This window comes from Pecten maximus, chromosome 4 (genome assembly GCF_902652985.1).
Source record: "Pecten maximus chromosome 4, xPecMax1.1, whole genome shotgun sequence".
Lineage (NCBI taxonomy): Eukaryota > Metazoa > Mollusca > Bivalvia > Pectinida > Pectinidae > Pecten > Pecten maximus.
In genome coordinates, this window is record NC_047018.1 from 13,518,745 (window position 1) to 13,537,407 (window position 18,663).

The 18,663-nt window shown below is 34.1% G+C and overlaps 2 protein-coding genes across 2 annotated transcripts; one reads left to right on the forward strand and one right to left on the reverse strand.

The window, feature by feature from the left end:
- Positions 1–335: 335 nt before the first annotated feature.
- On the reverse strand, positions 336–10,310 carry LOC117325296 (inositol monophosphatase 3-like). Its single transcript, XM_033881413.1, has 5 exons — positions 9,974–10,310; positions 7,976–8,141; positions 7,232–7,327; positions 6,393–6,572; positions 336–4,482 (listed from the first exon to the last, which is right to left on the reverse strand). The coding sequence occupies exons 1-5, from the start codon at positions 10,295–10,297 to the stop codon at positions 4,202–4,204; spliced, it is 1,047 nt and encodes a 348-aa protein (XP_033737304.1). The 5' UTR covers positions 10,298–10,310; the 3' UTR covers positions 336–4,201.
- A 213-nt stretch (positions 10,311–10,523) lies between these two features.
- On the forward strand, positions 10,524–18,438 carry LOC117325297 (probable ubiquitin-conjugating enzyme E2 W-A). The gene is made up of 6 exons (XM_033881414.1): positions 10,524–10,550; positions 12,299–12,390; positions 15,170–15,272; positions 15,889–16,044; positions 17,477–17,552; positions 17,894–18,438. The coding sequence occupies exons 1-6, from the start codon at positions 10,536–10,538 to the stop codon at positions 17,905–17,907; spliced, it is 456 nt and encodes a 151-aa protein (XP_033737305.1). The 5' UTR covers positions 10,524–10,535; the 3' UTR covers positions 17,908–18,438.
- Positions 18,439–18,663: the final 225 nt, after the last annotated feature.

Genomic DNA, 18,663 nt, shown 5'->3' on the forward strand with positions numbered 1-18,663 from the left:
GACGTAACACAAACGGTACAGGGACATCACAGTCACATGAACCAAATGTACAGTATAGAGGGACGTAACACGGACAGTACTTCTAGGACATCACAGTCACATAGAGGGACGTAACACAGACAGTACTTCTAGGACATCACAGTCACATAGAGGGACTTAACACCAACAGTATTAGGACATCACAATTACATGTACTGAATCTACAGTATAGAGGGACGTAACACAGACAGTACTTCTAGGACATCACAGGCACATAGAGGGACTTAACACCAACAGTATTGGGACATCACAATTACATGTACTGAATCTACAGTATAGAGGGACATCACAGTCACATAGAGGGACGTAACACCAACAGTATTGGGACATCACAATTACATGTACTGAATCTACAGTATAGAGGGACATAACACTGACAGTACTAGGACATTAAAGCTACAGTAATGAATCTAAATTGGAAATGTTAAGCTAGGTGGTTAGGCCACAGATCCAATACAAATAGCCAATTTAGCAAAAGAATCCTGCGATAATGATATTTCCTTACTTCATCAAATATTTATTCATGTGTTCTGCTATAAAATGTTTTATCACGATTATGCACCAATTTACACTCAGTAATACTTATGGTCACTATAGCTTCCATTTATATCCAGTGTTTCTATAGTAGCATTGCAGTACCTGGTAGTTGTTTTCTTAATAGCAGAACTTATTGTGATGAGGTCAACAAACTAGGTAAACATGTATCTCGCTGTGTATGTTTCAGAACAACAATATTAATTGTGTATAGATTTGACCTGAAAACTATGAAATTTCTAATGACTTGTTGCCATAGTTTGCATTCGTAACACCAAAATCAACATTGCTGCTGCAACATTCAACCTGCTTTCTCTCAACAAGTATTTCACACCCGAACACAATCCATTCAATGTGATTATATCCAATAATTTGATCTGTTGTCAAACCTTTTAGTCCTCATACAAAATCACAAACAAAATAACTGTACCAGTACACCATTATTATAACAGGAACTGTACACAATGTGTTTTCACCTCTTGGAAGACAATGAATGATTTAAATCGAATTAATGACATGTCAATAAACCCATTTAAAGTCAGAACAAAAATTAATTTATATAAATATATTTATATATACTAATTATTAAAAATACAAATTGTCATAATTAAACAGAATAATATGATAAGTTTCATCAGTGATCTGTACATTGTAATAATCAAACTTAAACATGATATTTTATTATGTAATACACAGTAACCACGCATTGCTCTCTATTATCATCTGTTGCTATATACATGTACTTCCTTTCCCTTAATGAAAACATACATTTTTTACAAGCTTTGACTATGATTCAAAATGTTCTGGCATATAATATTTATTTTGACTGTAAGTACTGTTTTTTTTTCAAATATACAATCAGCTGTGCATAATTGAGAAAACAAATTTGTTTTAAAAAAGTATGGGATAAAGCCTCTTGAATTTGAAAAACAATATCATCGTAATTTGTAGAATTATCGACCACATGAACCCCAGGACCTAACAAATGTTGTATACTACCAGCACCGGCTACCCCAAATCAACTGTTTCCGTTTTCAGTTAGATAGAGAATGGATAAAAATTCAGAGGAACAGCATTGATTTTTCCTAATATAACAACCAAAATGCGTTTTTTATGTATTTTTGGTAGATACAATGTCATACATCGGTAAATCCATTTAGGAATGTCAAAAGAGAACATGTTCAACATGCAGAGCTATGTTGTTTTACCTATAGCAACATTTACATTAATTCTAAACAATAACCTTAGCCTATATTGAACCTTATATGTTCAACACATAGTAGTGGTTTGATATAACAACAAAATATATGCATGGTAACCGGATAATCTGAAAGATAGGAAAACAAAAATTTGATTTTGAATCTCTGTATACCAAATCTGCATGAAACTATTTATGTAATTACGTGTATATCGTTCATAAATAATATAACTTTCAATATATTGACCTATTAGAGAGCAACTCCTACTGTCAAAGAGAAACATACCTTGATATAAACTTCAAAAAATATTAAGAATCTTTTATCTTTTTTAATGAGTTCTCATTTGATATGAGATTTTATGAAACAAATCTTAAAAACTTTTTAAGGCTCGCAAAAATTAAATTTTCAAAGACTTGTCATAAAATCTCATATGAAATGAAAATAAATTTATGATGCTTTTTATCACTGTATAAAACTCAGAAGACTTACATTTTGACAGGTTAAAAAGTCAAAATGGGGACGGTAAAATCAAACAGAGGCAGCCATTTTGCTACGCCATGTACAATGCATGATGTAACTTTGACATCATTGTCTATATTATGACATCACAATAGATTTCTGACTGCCACTGAAAAAATGCTTCAGGGTATTTGACACTAGTGATATATATGCAAAAAATTAACAAGTACAAATTCACTGGATAACAGGCCGATCATTTATAAAATAAGCTATCGAAAACTGAAATAAAAAAATGAATAAAACAAACATGCTGGTACTGCTAAAGCAATACATGTACATGTCCCCTACCAACCCCTGCTAAAAATAGTAACAGTGACCTTGACCCCAAAAAACCTGAAACTCAAACTTGATCTGTAGCTACTGATACTGAAAATATATACCAACTTTCACCAACATACCTTGAAGCATGGCTGAGAAGTGTGGAAAAATGAGTAGATGGACAGCTGACAGGCGTCCAGAAAAGTATACAAACGGGGAGGAAACCTATAGCTACCCCCGGTTTCACCGGTAGGGGACTAATAATGAAGGGCTTTATATTGTACAGGGGTAACACCTGCACGATACCTAGATACAATGCGGCATGTAGAATGTGAACGAGCTGTGAGTGTTTTCATGTAAACGATCAAAATGGCTGAAATAAAGACCAAGACTCTGGCCATAAAAATGTTGGCACATGCAGATATATGGATGGGAACAGTTTATTTTTTGTGTTTTGTCTTGTTTTTGATAGAGAACATTTTGTTACCCATATTTTTACCTGTATCCAGTTTGTTTTCCCAGAATGTATAGTTCTGTACCACTCGGAACATTACAACCAAGTGATGTGAAAGCAGTATATATGATTAAACAAGAGACTCATTGGCCTTAACGCTCACCTGAGTTCTAAATTCATATACATTTGTATTTCAGTCAATATGACGCACTTTGACCCCACCCATCAGCCCTTGGAGTGCAGTCAGGACTAATTTGTGCATACTATCAAACTCCCATCCCATACTGATAATTCTAACTTTAATAATTCTAACAATGTTAGAATGATTTTTAATGGCAAATCAACTAATGTTACAAAACATATGTGATTTCCCTATAATATAACAAATTTTAATCCTTCCCCAGGGGGAAACATCAAACCCCAATCAATCTAATTAAAATTAATCTTGTAATTTCTGTTCCTCTTCGATACTCTGCAATGTATCGTAAAGGAGTGGAAATTCCAAGAATAATGTTAATTAGATTGAAACCCCAACGGTCATGAAATTCATAATTTTGGTAAAGACCCTTCTATTTATGAAGAGTTTTTTATTCTAAATTATTTGAGTCTTAAAGGTTTTTCAAATTATAGTCAATTTGACTTCTAATTCTTCTGCCCTTTATTAGACCCCTTGGACCATATAATTCACTATTTTGGTTGACTTTTGGCCATGAACAGTATCTTCAAAATCTCTTTGAAATTGGTTCAGAGGTTTCTGAGAAGTGACAAATGTACTTTTTACTGAAGGATGACACATAACGACAGACAACAGGCAATTAGGAACGGTCACTCAGGTGACATAACAACTCCACTAGCCAAGGCTTCTGATTATGTTTCTCACCACGTGGAGTGAAATGTAATCAGAAGCCTTGGCTAGCGAAGATGGTGACATAATAATTAAAATGTATAATCATTTGATATTCATGAAAGAGTTCCATGCCATGGGAGAAAAATACAAATGAAAATTAAAATAGGTTCCTACCAAAAATAGGTTTCACTACCACATATTATTTAATTATACATTACATGATTAATTATGTACACCTCCATTACAATTAACATTGATGAGATCCTGTTTACTGTAGTTATAAAGAAACACCAATTAGCATTTACCCACTAAGCCATGCCCAATACTAAAAATAAAAGCAGATTGATTCTGTCAATGTTTAGAACTGACCGACTTTTTAGCTTCTTCTGCAACCTTAGATAATTTACTTAGGAATTCATAATGATCATTAGCAGCTGCTGTAACTAAAAGTCCATCATGATTTTTCACATCTCCTCCAGCTTTGTAATCAATAGTATCCCCTTCGAGGGTGGTCATTTTACCATTTAATGCGGTTAAAACAGCATTACCAGCACAAATGTCCCATTTCTTGATAAGTGTTATATGCACATAGGCGTCAGCCTTTCCTTTGATCACTTCCAATGTCTTGTAACCTAGAAACAGAGTAAACATTTTGTAACTTAGAAATGGAGTAAACGTTTTGTAACTTAGAAACATAGTAAATGTTTTGTAACTTAGAAACATAGTAAATGTTTTGTTTCCTAGAAACAGAGTTAACGTTCAGTTACCTAGAAACAGAGTTAATGTTTTGTAACCTAGAAACAGAGTTAACGTTTTGTTACCTAGAAACAGAGTTAACGTTTTGTTACTTTAAAACAGAGTTAACGTTTTGTAACTTAGAAACAGAGTTAAGTTTTTGTAACTTAGAAACAGAGTCAACGTTTTGTAATGTAGAAACAGAGTTAACGTTCTGTTACCTAGAAACAGAGTTAACGTTCTGTTACCTAGAAACAGAGTTAACGTTCTGTTACCTAGAAACAGAGTTAAAGTTCTGTTACCTAGAAACAGAGTTAACGTTCTGTTACCTAGAAACAGAGTTAACATTCTGTTACCTAGAAACAGAGTTAAAGATCTGTTACCTAGGAACAGAGTTAAAGTTCTGTTACCTAGAAACAGAGTTAACGTTCTGTTACCTAGAAACAGAGTTAAAGTTCTGTTACCTAGAAACAGAGTTAACGTTCTGTTACCTAGAAACAGAGTTAACATTCTGTTACCTAGAAACAGAGTTAAAGATCTGTTACCTAGGAACAGAGTTAAAGTTCTCTTACCTAGAAACAGAGTTAATGTTTTGTAACCTAGAAACAGAGTTAACGTTTTGTAACTTAGAAACAGAGTAAACGTTTTGTAACCTAGAAACAGAGTTAACGTTTTGTAACATGGAAACAAAGTTAACGTTTTGTAACTTAGAAACAGAGTTAATGTTTTGTAACTTAGAAACAGAGTAAACGTTTTGTAACTTAGAAACAGAGTAAATGTTTTGTAACTTAGAAACAGTCTGAGAGTAAATGTTTTGTAACTTAGAAATAGTCTAGAGTAAATGTTTTGTAACATAAAAAGCGCAATGTTAATGAAGATCGACAGAATATATTTTAATCAGCACAATAATAATTTATAATTATAAATGTAGTATAATTTAATCTGATGCAATTTTTTGAAATACATGTACATTAAAATATATCAACATGGTTAAATGCACCACATCAATACAAGCTTAAGGTATGTGTAATAATGATTAAACAATACAAATCTATAACATAAACAAGAGTACCATGTACTCACTACTGATTACACAATACAAATCTATAATATAGACAAGAGTACCGTGTACTGATTACACAATACAAATCTATAATATAAACAAGAGTACCGTGTACAGATTACACAATACAAATCTATAATATAGACAAGAGTACCGTGTACTGATTACACAATACAAATCTATAATATAGACAAGAGTACCGTGTACAGATTACACAATACAATTCTATAATATAGACAAGAGTACCGTGTACAGATTACACAATACAAATCTATAATATAGACAAGAGTACCGTGTACTGATTACACAATACAAATCTATAATATAGACAAGAGTACAGTGTACAGATTACACACTACAAATCTATAATATAGACAAGAGTACCGTGTACTGATTACACAATACAAATCTATAATATAGACAAGAGTACCGTGTACTCACTACTGATTACACAATACAAATCTATAATATAGACAAGAGTACCGTGTACTGATTACACAATACAAATCTATAACATAGACAAGAGTACCGTGTACTCACTACAGATTACACAATACAAATCTATAACATAGACAAGAGTACTGTGTACAGATTACACAATACAAATCTATAATATAGACAAGAGTACCGTGTACTCACTACTGATTACACAATACAAATCTATAACATAGACAGTCAAAGTGATAAGTCACGAAGAATGATCTATTCTTAACACTGTAACACAGTATATAGTACTAAACTTACCTGCTCCCCCTGCAGGTACAATTTTGGTATCATTGCCGTATGCTTTTTTTGCAATCTTCTCCACTGGTCCGCTGTGTGACCGTGACACAATAATTGTTTTTGGAGCCTTTACTTTACTATCTGATGCAGTCTGGGAAACTTTAAGGTTTTCTGAGTGACCATAGCCCACCCAGGCCCATGCTGAAAGGTAAAATAAGAACTGTAGTTTGTTTTGTACCCGATCTGGATAGCATTCTAATTAGATTTTTTAAATACAAGTTTTTGTTGTAAGATACTTTGAATAAAACAACCAAATGCCATGAGAAATGTGTAGTGTCAGTTATTTTGGAACCTAACAATTAAAATATCTTGGGGCTATTTCATTAAAATATCTACCTAATTACCCCAAAACTCCACAATAAATCACTTCTATCCATGGTTGGATTTTCTTCCTATTAACTCTATGTAATTTATTAAAGAAATTCTATATATAGGTGGTACCCTTTAACAAAACCTGGAGTTCTGGGGTGGGAAAGATGTTTTACTGGAATAGCTCTTACTGATATTGCCCAAAAGACAGCACGACCACGAAAACCTCAAATTTTCTTCTCTGGCATGTTGTTATCAATATACATGTATTATCATAAATCTTTGTTAAGATACATACATTTTACATTTGTTTAATTTGATTCATGAACTTAAAAACAGAACTCAAAGATTTTATTGACTTGCTGGTAGTTAATTGTACAATTTGCATGGAAATGTTATCATAAAAGAGTACTTAAAGTTTTCATACTCAGGTCAAGATTTTAATGACACACTTGCAACAGTTACCCAGGTAACAGCTCTGTTTTTTTTACCTATTTGCTGTAGGAAGGGTTTATATATAACTCCTATTTTTGGTGATCCCTTCACTGCAACACAAATCATCACTGTGACATATTCCTGTAAGTTTTCTGAAATATAAAGAATACATGTGATCATTATCCAGCCATTTTATATATATATTTATTCCTCAGTACAAACAGTACACAAATCAGTATTAGTACTAGTGCTATTTGAAATATAGGTGTAAGCCCGCCAGCAATCTAAGTTTTCTCTCTATATATTCTCCCTTTTGTTCTCTTGAAATCAAACATACGGTACTTGTAATAAGGCAGTGAAGGCAACCTACATATCAATTTGAGCAAAATCCTTCCAGAACCTCATATTTTCCAAGAAATAGTGATAACAAACTTCATCTGTCAAAATCATTTTGTTTTCCTGATCAGACTCAAAATTGATTGAGCACAACTAGCTAGAAACCAATAGAGGAATATGATATTAAAACATCAAGTTTCAGAAATATCATTCCAGTACTTCTCAAGTGATAAAAAACTTCAAGTGTCAAGATGGCTGCCTGGTGGCCATCTTTATTTCCTGCAAGGTAAAACATCTATCAGCCATTTTGCTTTTTCTGTTGCACAAATAGCAAAAGTTAACTGGCATATTTTTCTTTATGTACACACATGTTTAAAATTTATATGTAATTGCACACCTGCATATTCAACTATGGTATACATAATTTATGTGTATTGTAAGAGACATCTATTTGAGTGTATTACCTGTATATTCCTGTGTGGCATCCAATGGATCTACCCACACTGTGATGTCTTTCTTAGGCACCATTTCATCATCCTTAATAATTTTTTCAACTTCTTCAAGTTTTTTACTAACATCTTCAATTATTTTGAAATTGACCGGCTTTAAATCAGTCTCTTCGGATATTATCTAAAACAGAAAGAACAATATTTTAGCAAACATCCAACAAAAGTAAAATATTTTGATTAAATTATTTTGATTGAATCAAATTATGCAAAAATGATCTTATGTGTTCAACAAATTATCAATAAAGGATTACTGGGTAAACAGATCTCAAAATTATGGAGAATTCAGTGTCAATTGACTGGTCTAAAACCCTTTATTCATTCTGACTCAAACTAAGACTAATTATACCACTGCACCACATGTACATCAGTTGTGATATTTATAAGTCACAGGTATTTTTGGCTTAATAATTCGGAGCCCTAGATTGTGTGTTTGCAGCCCATGCCAGCCAGGTCACAAGTCATAAAATTGTCTCCCTTCATTATAATTACAATCATGTTATTCTGTATATCTAATTATTACCACAGTGTATTACATGCACTAATGTGTCATTGGTCTGATGGTTAAAGATTTGAATTTCCTAGTCGTACTTTTAATGTGTACATGCATGCATGTTTTTATATATATTCACATATTAATCTAGTGAGTGTTTTTGAATTGATGGCAGATGACATTGATTAACCTGTGTCAATTTTGTTTTCAATTGTCATGCTATATTGTTTATCATGATAATCATATTACAATAATATGAGGAAAAGGTGGCAAATTTACCCACTATATATATATACCTACTGTATTCATTGTACAGGGTCAGTTCAGTGTGTGTCTAATAATATCCAACTTATCACCCCAGGGAAACCAACACATTATCTAGTACTGTATATGTACCTCATCAGGGATAGCCTTAAGCATGCTACCATTATGTTATCAGTACATCTGAAGATTTACATTGATCATTCAGGAACAGATACAAAGGTGTCGTTACAGACTTTTGTAACCAGAATAAAAGATAAATGCCAACCAACATTTACATGCACTGTACTTTCATTTCATGATAGCAGTCATTACATAAAATCTTAAAACTATATTACTGGTCGATTTAGCAGAATAAGATGTGTTTATAAATTATTTAAGGTTCTCATTCAATACAACAATAATATGTAAATAAGTATAGTAACTATGTGAAGGAACTTTAATTATTTAGGAAATATTGAACTGCAGACAGCTTCTATAATTATAGAGAAGGGAATCGAAGTATGACTACATGTCAGGTGTACATTTCTTTCCAATCCAATGTGGATGAAAAGATAATGATCCGTCCATTACTGAAAATGTATACCGGCCCTATGAGTTTCACCGAGTATTACTTCATAAGTTTAAATCCAAGTCTGTATTCCTGGTAGAGTACATCAGTTTTGCTCCTTGGCCATATGTATATATAAAGTGGAATTGAAAACTTGCTTAATTTTCCAGTATTAATATAACTTACTACACAAGTTATCTCCTTTGATTCAGATATAGAGCAACTCCACCAGAAAGTCAATACAGTTCCGATTTTGCAGGACAAGTTTTACAATCGTCAATGTGCGCATCCTTTACAAAACATCAAGATTTTGTATTTTAGTATATTCATTTTATAACGGTCACGGGTGGAATCTAGGAAGGAGTATGCATGATAAATATCCTAGGCCTGTCCACATGTACACTGGGCCTTGAAGTTGAACTAGCGACCTTTCACTCTCCGAACAGTCATATCACCACTACACTCCGAACAGTCATATCACCACTTCACTAAGGGGATTTTTCAACTAGCCTTGGCTTTTTTATGGCGACCTCTTCATTTACACTCTCATTTCACCTTTGGTTAAAATCATTGCACTTTGGCATGGGGATACATATATATTATAATTGCTGATTATGGAATAAGGATCAAGTGGATGTTATTTATATAATACCTGAATACCAGTAAATGCTTTCGACATCCCATACACAATTGCCCTGTTTGATTCCGAATCTCCCCTTGTTAACATCTCCTTCGCTCCTTCTGCCGTTTTCCCTTTCTCCTTTTCATCCAAAGCGTTTTTCAGTCGAATATCCTTGACTTTTGTGCCTCCACGTCGGGCTAAATCTATACTTGCTGTCAAGAGTTCTTTCATACTTACAGTTGGTTCTCTATTAAACCAATTGGGAACACCGAATGCATATATAATCAAACATAATGCTACAGCTAAAAACATAGCCGCCCCAACGGGATTTAACTTGATGTTAGCAGGACCCATGTTGCTTGTTGTGTGTGATGTGGCCGAAATGTCACAATCCGTTGTTTCGTAAATCTACAAAAATAAGAAGTAAAATAATTGTATATCAATCATCATAAACACAATAACATATTTTTATCATATCTAATATATGTTTGAGGTTAGTCTTGAGTAATATTATAAAGTATTATGTCGTAAAGCACATATTTGTTTAGACTGTTTCATTTATACGAAACTAACTGTAAACAGGAACGAAAATATGGCTTCCATGGAGGTGAGTAGCCGTGAAAATTTCCGGACACCTACATCTTTCTTATCGGGTTACATTTTAACCAAAGCTGTACAATTCACAAGAACCGATTCTATTTCACTCCATGTTCGTAGTTTAAGTGAGAAGTGTTTTTGTGAAAGCTTAATACCATAGTTTCATGTCGACATATTATTGTTGCTCAGACTGTGGGTTTTTTTCTGGGGAAATGTCAAACAAAATCAGCTGTACAGTAGGGACAGAGCAAGTTATTTCATCTAGGACAGTTTGTGACGTGTTCCAAAGAAGACAGATAAACACCTTTTCTATTCAGAAGAAGTTCTTAACATAGCTATACATAGGGTCGGAAGCAAAATATGTTTGATATTTTGGAACTATCCGACTATGCAAGTTGTTGGTATAATTTTAGAGCCGACAGACCAGGAAATAGACATTAAAACGGTAATCCAAGAAATATGACTAAAAATCGCTATGACTTAAAACTGATTTATATGTTACAATGTAATACCCCACCAGGAACCGAGAAGGGGAGCATTTATGTAACAGAAAAAAGTATTTGACCCTTTTTAAAAGAGTCAAATGCATTATTTTTCAGCTACATGTACAATATTAGTTACAGAATTATCTCCCCTTCCTGGTCAAAGACTTAACAGGTGAGCAAATATTTTTTGATTGACCAAAAATTTGCGCTCAGTCGACCAAGCCAGGGATTTATCTCTAAATTAAGAAGACACTGATTGGATCGTGTCAAAGAACACCAGTTCACTGAAGACAGACTTTATATAATGGATAATATAAGTAACAACGAAACACCCCTTGGGACCCTCAGGCTGATGGGCATTTTATGTATAAGGGGGATACAGGATTGCATCACATCCATCCGTCATTCCACATTTTAGCTTGTCTGGACTCTGTCTCATATAGAGCCCATAGTATATATACATGTAAACTTCAAACATGCATCTACACACCCTTATCACTATATATACACTCTGTATATATATATATATATATATGAGGCTGCCCCACTGGGACACATATTGTTGAGTGTATATATAGACAAATTCATAAACCTTTATATAGCTAGGCCCTTTTAGGCTACTAATTGTACTATGCTTAGACTACAGGCATTATTAGTAGTAAGTAAGAGTCAAACAAGTGATGCACCAATTGAAAACACCCATACAGGTATAGGTAATGGACAGTTGCCATGGATTGGTTACCTGTGATTTTTACCTGTAGGCTTCAAATTCCTTTACCTGTATACAATTTCTAACAGCTAGTAATTAATAATCTGTTAACTTTACTTTTGTTATCAACTGTAGTACATTTTTGTAAGAATTTTTAGTACATCATTTTGCAGTACTAATAGCTAGATACAGTGGCCAATGCATGGGTACTTAATTTAGTCAGTCTTACAGGGAAAGCAGAAATCAAGGACTCAAATATCCCAGTCAGGAATTCACTGAGAGAGAATATCTGTATGAAAAATAACACTCATTGACAGTTAAGTAAGTCCCAGAAATAACTATATCAACTTCAAACCTAAGCTAATTGAAATAAGTTATTTAAAACCAGATGCACTTCCATTCATTCCATTCCCTGACATACACAATGAATGACTCACAGTTTACATTCAGCAATCTCAACACATGTGCAGTGTACTCATCATCCAACTTCACATTCTTATTATTTATAGGCCTACAGTCAATTTGTATCAACATGCTTAACTTTTTAAATTTTAACATTTGCAGAAGCGGTTACAAAAAGAGCTTCTAGCTCTAACAAAGGACCCCCCAGCAGGTGTTAAGGTGGACTCAAAAAGCATATGTACAAATCTTTCTGAGTAAGTATATTTGTAATAATTGGTAAGAAGCATTATCCTGATATTTCTTTTTCTGTGCAAATGTAGTAAATTACTTGATTGACAGCCAGATAGCTCCATGTTTTTTTGTGTTTGTCTACTGTAGTGTAATTGAGGTCTGATGCTCGAGTACTGTTAAATTGTTATTGTGACATGTCATTACACTGGGAGAGATGTCTGCGACGTGTCTTTACACTGTGAGAGATATCTGACACACTTCATTACACTGGGAGAGATGTCTGACACATGTCAGTATACTAGGAGAGATGTCTGACACATGTCATTACACTGGGAGAGATGTCTGACACGTGTCATTACACTGGGAGAGATGTCTGACACGTGTCATTACACTGGGAGAGATGTCTGTGACATGTCATTATACTGGGAGAGATGTCTACGACATGTCATTACACTGGGAGAGATGTCTGACACATGTCATTACACTGGGAGAGATGTCTGCGACATGTCATTACACTGGGAGAGATGTCTGCGACGTGTCTTTACACTGGGAGAGATATCTGACACACGTCATTACACTGGGAGAGATGTCTGACACATGTCAGTATACTAGGAGAGATGTCTGCGACATGTCATTATACTAGGAGAGATGTCTGACACATGTCATTACACTGGGAGAGATGTCTGACACGTGTCATTACACTGGAAGAGATGTCTGTGACATGTCATTACACTGGGAGAGATGTCTGCGACATGTCTTTACACTGGGAGAGATATCTGACACACGTCATTACACTGGGAGAGATGTCTGACACATGTCAGTATACTAGGAGAGATGTCTGACACATGTCATTACACTGGGAGAGATGTCTGACACATGTCACTATACTAGAAAAGATGTCTGTGACATGTCATTACACTGGGAGAGATGTCTGCGACATGTCATTACACTGGGAGAGATGTCTGCGTCATGTCATTACACTGGGAGAGATGTCTGACACATGTCATTACACTGGGAGAGATGTCTGCGACATGTCATTACACTGGGAGAGATGTCTGACACATGTCATTACACTGGGAGAGATGTCTGACACATGTCATTACACTGGGAGAGATGTGTGCGACATGTCATTACACTAGGAGAGATGTCTGACACATGTCATTACACTAGGGGAGATGTCTGACACATGTCAGTATACTAGAAGAGATGTCTGTGACATGTCATTACACTGGGAGAGATGTCTACGACATGTCATTACACTGGGATAGATGTCTGACACATGTCATTACACTGGGAGAGATGTCTGACCCATGTCATTACACTGGGAGAGATGTCTGACACATGTCATTACACTGGGAGAGATGTGTGCGACATGTCATTACACTAGGAGAGATGTCTGTATATTTGGAGAGATGTCTTGTCAATGTATCAGTGTTCAGTCCGTATACAGAAAGAGATGTCTGCCAATATACCTGTGACCTGTCTGTAAACATGGAGAGATGGTCTGCCAATATACCTGTGACCTATATGTATACATGGAGAGATGGTCTGCCAATATACCTGTGACATGTGACCTGCCTGTATACAGGGAGAAATGTCTGCCAATATACCTGTGACATGTCTGTATACAGGCAGTGTATGAAATTATATATGAAAATTCCTTAGACAATATGTCTACAGAAAATTCAAATCCCATAGCCCAAGTCATTTTTCGATAGACCAATTTTTTAAAACATTGTTGAAAGTAGCATAACTGTCACGCAAATGTTTGCATCATCCAGTAATAACACACTGTTATGGGTAAAATAAACTCTATTGTAAGCTCTGATTTCATATGATCATTTGTCAGAAAATAATGGAATGTTGTTTTCATGAATTGTAATGTATGTCAGGGCTAAAACTTTTCATAGCCGAACACTACAGGGAGAGATGGTCTGCCAATATACCTGTGACCTGTCTGTATACAGAAAGAGATGGTCTGCCAATATACCTGTGACCTGTCTGTATACAGGGAGAGATCTAGCTGGTCTGCCAATATACCGGTACATGTGACCTGTCTATATACAGGGAGAGATTGTCTGCTAATATACCTGTGACCTGTTTGTATATAGGGAGAGATTGTCTGCCAATATACCTGTGACCTGTCTGTATATAGGGAGAGATTATCTGCCAATATAACTGTGACCTGTCTATATACAGAAAGAGATGGTCTGCCAATATACCTGTGACCTGTCTGTATACAGAAAGAGATGGTCTGCCAATATACCTGTGACCTGTCTGTATACAGAAAGACATGGTCTGCCAATATACCTGTGACCTGTCTGTATATAGGGAGAGATTGTCTACCAATATACCTGTGACCTGTCTGTATACAGGGAGAGATCTAGATGGTCTGCCAATATACCGGTACATGTGACCTGTCTATATACAGGGAAAGATGGTCTGCCAATATAACTGTGACCTGTCTGTATACAGAAAGAGATGGTCTGCCAATATACCTGTGACCTGTCTGTATGCAAGCTTAAAGGTAGCTTATTTATGACAGCAGCATATCTACAGTTATATATATATGTTTAAAGTGGTAAGTATTTATTGATCAGATATTCTATCACTATTAGATATCAGAAGTATTCAAACCTTTCTGTTACAGACTGGGCTAGCACACACATAACTGTATAAAAACCACACTGTCATCTTATTATAATGACACCCATATATGTCAATATATATGTTTGATGAAAGTTTCTATTTACAATATCAATAGAAATCACCAATATTTCTTTTTATTCCATTTAATTACAGATGGACTGTTGACTTAGAAGGTGCCCCAGAATCTATTTATGAGGGAGAAAAATTCCAGTTAATGTTCAAATTTGGTGCAAGATATCCATTTGAATCACCTCAGGTAAAAATCTATTGTATGCATTATTTAGTAAACTTGTAATATATATTTAATCAATTTAGTGAATGCATTGAAGATAAAAAATATTTACATTGTATGTACAATTTTTCTGTTTCTATTTTCAGAACATTTAATATAATTATACACTTAGGACTGTATAATACACTCAGAATATTGTACAAATCTATACACCTTTTCTGTAAGATATATATTAAGAACTTGGTAATATATACCTTTTTTGTATATATAATAATTAATTCATAGCATTGTATCAACTTTTTCTGTTTATGAAATTACGAAAATTGTATAAATTTTCTCTGTATGATTAATTTAGAACAATGTATACTGTATAAATAAGACTGTAACGGTATAATAAATTCAGAAAATTGTATGCACCTTTTTCTGTATGATAAATTCAAGAAAATTGTATGCACCTTTTTCTGTATGATAAATTCAGAAAATTGTATGCACCTTTTTCTGTATGATAAATTCAGAAAATTGTATGCACCTTTTTCTGTATGATAAATACAGAACATATTGTATACACTTTTCTGTAAATGAAATTGAGAACATTATATAAAGTTTTTAACATGTGATATACATTTGGTGTTTATATCAGGTGATGTTTATCGGGGAACATATCCCAGTCCACCCTCACGTGTACAGTAATGGTCACATCTGCTTATCCATCCTCACGGACGATTGGTCTCCAGCCCTCTCAGTCCAGTCTGTATGTCTCAGTGTTGTTAGTATGTTATCCAGCTGTAAAGAAAAGGTAAAGTATTGTCTTACCTTGATCCGGTATGTCTTTTATAAGGTGTGCATGTCAGGGTAGGGAGCTCCAGGTTCACTTTTCTGTGACATGCTGTAGAATCACACATGGTCCAATCTATTTGTCTTTTATAAGGTATACATGTCGGAGCCCTAGGTTACTTGGTTTGTAGCTTTGTCTTATGAGATTACAGATATACTTTGAAAACCTTGTGTCAAAATTCTTTTTTTTTTATGGAGGAAAGGTTCTTTGTAAATTCTCATAATCTGACTGTTTTCATGAATTTGTTCGCTATTGCTTGGCGCATCAATTTGTAACTTAGTATTGATAGTACAGGTAAATGTCATAATTAAAAGTTTTCAATTTTTTTTTAGCTCAACCCTCAATGGGGGGGGGGGGGGGGGGGGGGGGACTTATGTTGTTGTTATGGGGATTAAATATTGCTAACCTTAATCTGAATAAATTATTTTTAATGTCAAATCAAATGTTAAGATTTTGGTGGAAGTATGGAAAAGTAAACTCCTTTATAATTGTACTATGGTATTGATATTTGGTTTGAGGGTTGCTGTGGGGGTTAACTAACAGGTATTACTTCCCGTAATTGTAACACTAGAGGATATCTTAACACAAAATCTTATATTTTCATACAATAATTATGCATTCTCAATTTTGTTTTATATGAAAGTCAAATGTTTGAACTAAGCTGTTTATAGCTGTTTTTTGAGAAATACTGGAAAGATACTTATCAAACTTCGCATTTAGTTTTACTCATTTAATTTGAATCTGATCAAAAAAACGGCAGACATGCGACCATCTTGGATTTTGACAAGTTCTGAAATTTGTTATGATATCATAATTTCTTGAAAAGTACTTGAGGGATATTTCTCAAACTTCAAAAGTAGGTCGACCTTTGTCCATAGTTGTGCCTATTTAAATTTCATTTAGTCTGATTGGAGAAACAAATCAACAGTGAGCAGATAAGGCCACCCTCACCGAGGGTGACAAAACATTTATATATACATATGCATATACATATAACAATACATGTGACATATTACTTAAATGAACCTTTAGTAAAAAGCCAATGTGGTGTTAGCCAAATAAAAACCGCCATAAAGGCCTTGAAAATGTCTTCCCCACAGAAGTATCCCTGTCCAGGGTAAGAGAATATAGGTTTCTACCCCATCCATCCGTCTGTCAGTCTGTCCACTCAGTTTTTCGCACTTTTCTTGGCCATGTTTCAAGTTATGTGGTGAAAGTTGGTATGTAACTTCAGTATGAGCAGCTAAAGAAGCAGATCAAGTTTCAGAGTTTTGGGGTCAAGGTCAAGTTCACTATTACTATTTTTGTTGGGGGCCAGTAATATAAGGGACAATGTATTATACTTCAGCAATACTCATTATGTTTGTAAAATCATGATGTGTTTATGTTTCAGAAACGACCTCCAGATAATGCATTTTATGTGAAAACCTGCAGTAAAAACCCTAAGAAAACTAGGTGGTGGTACCATGGTAAGTATAAATATATCATTTTAGGTCCTATTCTGGTAATATTTTTTATGAGTAAGACCTCCTGAATTATAATGTTTGAATATGCACTATAAATAGGATTTCTTTCTTGAATGTTCTTATTGTTGTTATGATATAAAATGCTCTTAGTTACTCTACAATCTTACTAAAATCATAAAAGCATGTTTGTGAATTCCTTAAGAATCTTTTTTTCCCCTTGTGTTTAAAGATTGATTTTTTTTTTTGTCAATCGATATATGAATGTCATGAAAAACAATAATTGAAAAGAAACTCCTTTGAATTGCCATGCATTTAATATGAAACACTGTTGTCCTTTCTTGTAGACGACGATGTATGACGAGGAAGAAAGGGGCACATTTAGGCTTGGGGAGGAACACATTTACAGAGGCACAGTGTTGACGGGAACAAAGATACGCTATATTATCTGGTTACCACGACCTGGAGCTTACTGGAACCTGAATGTGTCCATTATGATAATAGTCACTTTTTATTTCCACTTAATTAAGACTGGGCAGTTACGGCTGTGATGTATGTTGTCAACCTGTTACCTTTTAAATGTTTTTACAAAATATACCTTGCCACTACTACAAAGTTTTACTGGTAGTTAAATCAGTATTAACAGATATCTTAGCTAGACACACATTAAGTGATTGACATATATTAGGACCGCCAAAATGGTTCCCTTCTGATATTAAAATATATAGGGACAGATAATGAAAGATTTATACACACAATTAATGTATATCATGCATGAAGTAAATAAATGCAGATTTGTATATGTTATATACAATAATGTGGTAATGCAGATCTGTATACTTTATATACAGTAATACAGATCTGTATACATCATATACAGTAATACAGATCTGTATACATTATATACAGTAATACAGATCTGTATACATTATATACAGTAATACAGATTTGTATACATTATATACAGTAATGCAGATTTGTATACATTATATACAGTAATACAGACCTGTATACATTATATACAGTAATACAGATTTGTATACATTATATACAGTAATACAGTATTATATACAGTAATACAGATTTGTATACATTATATACAGTAATGCAGATTTGT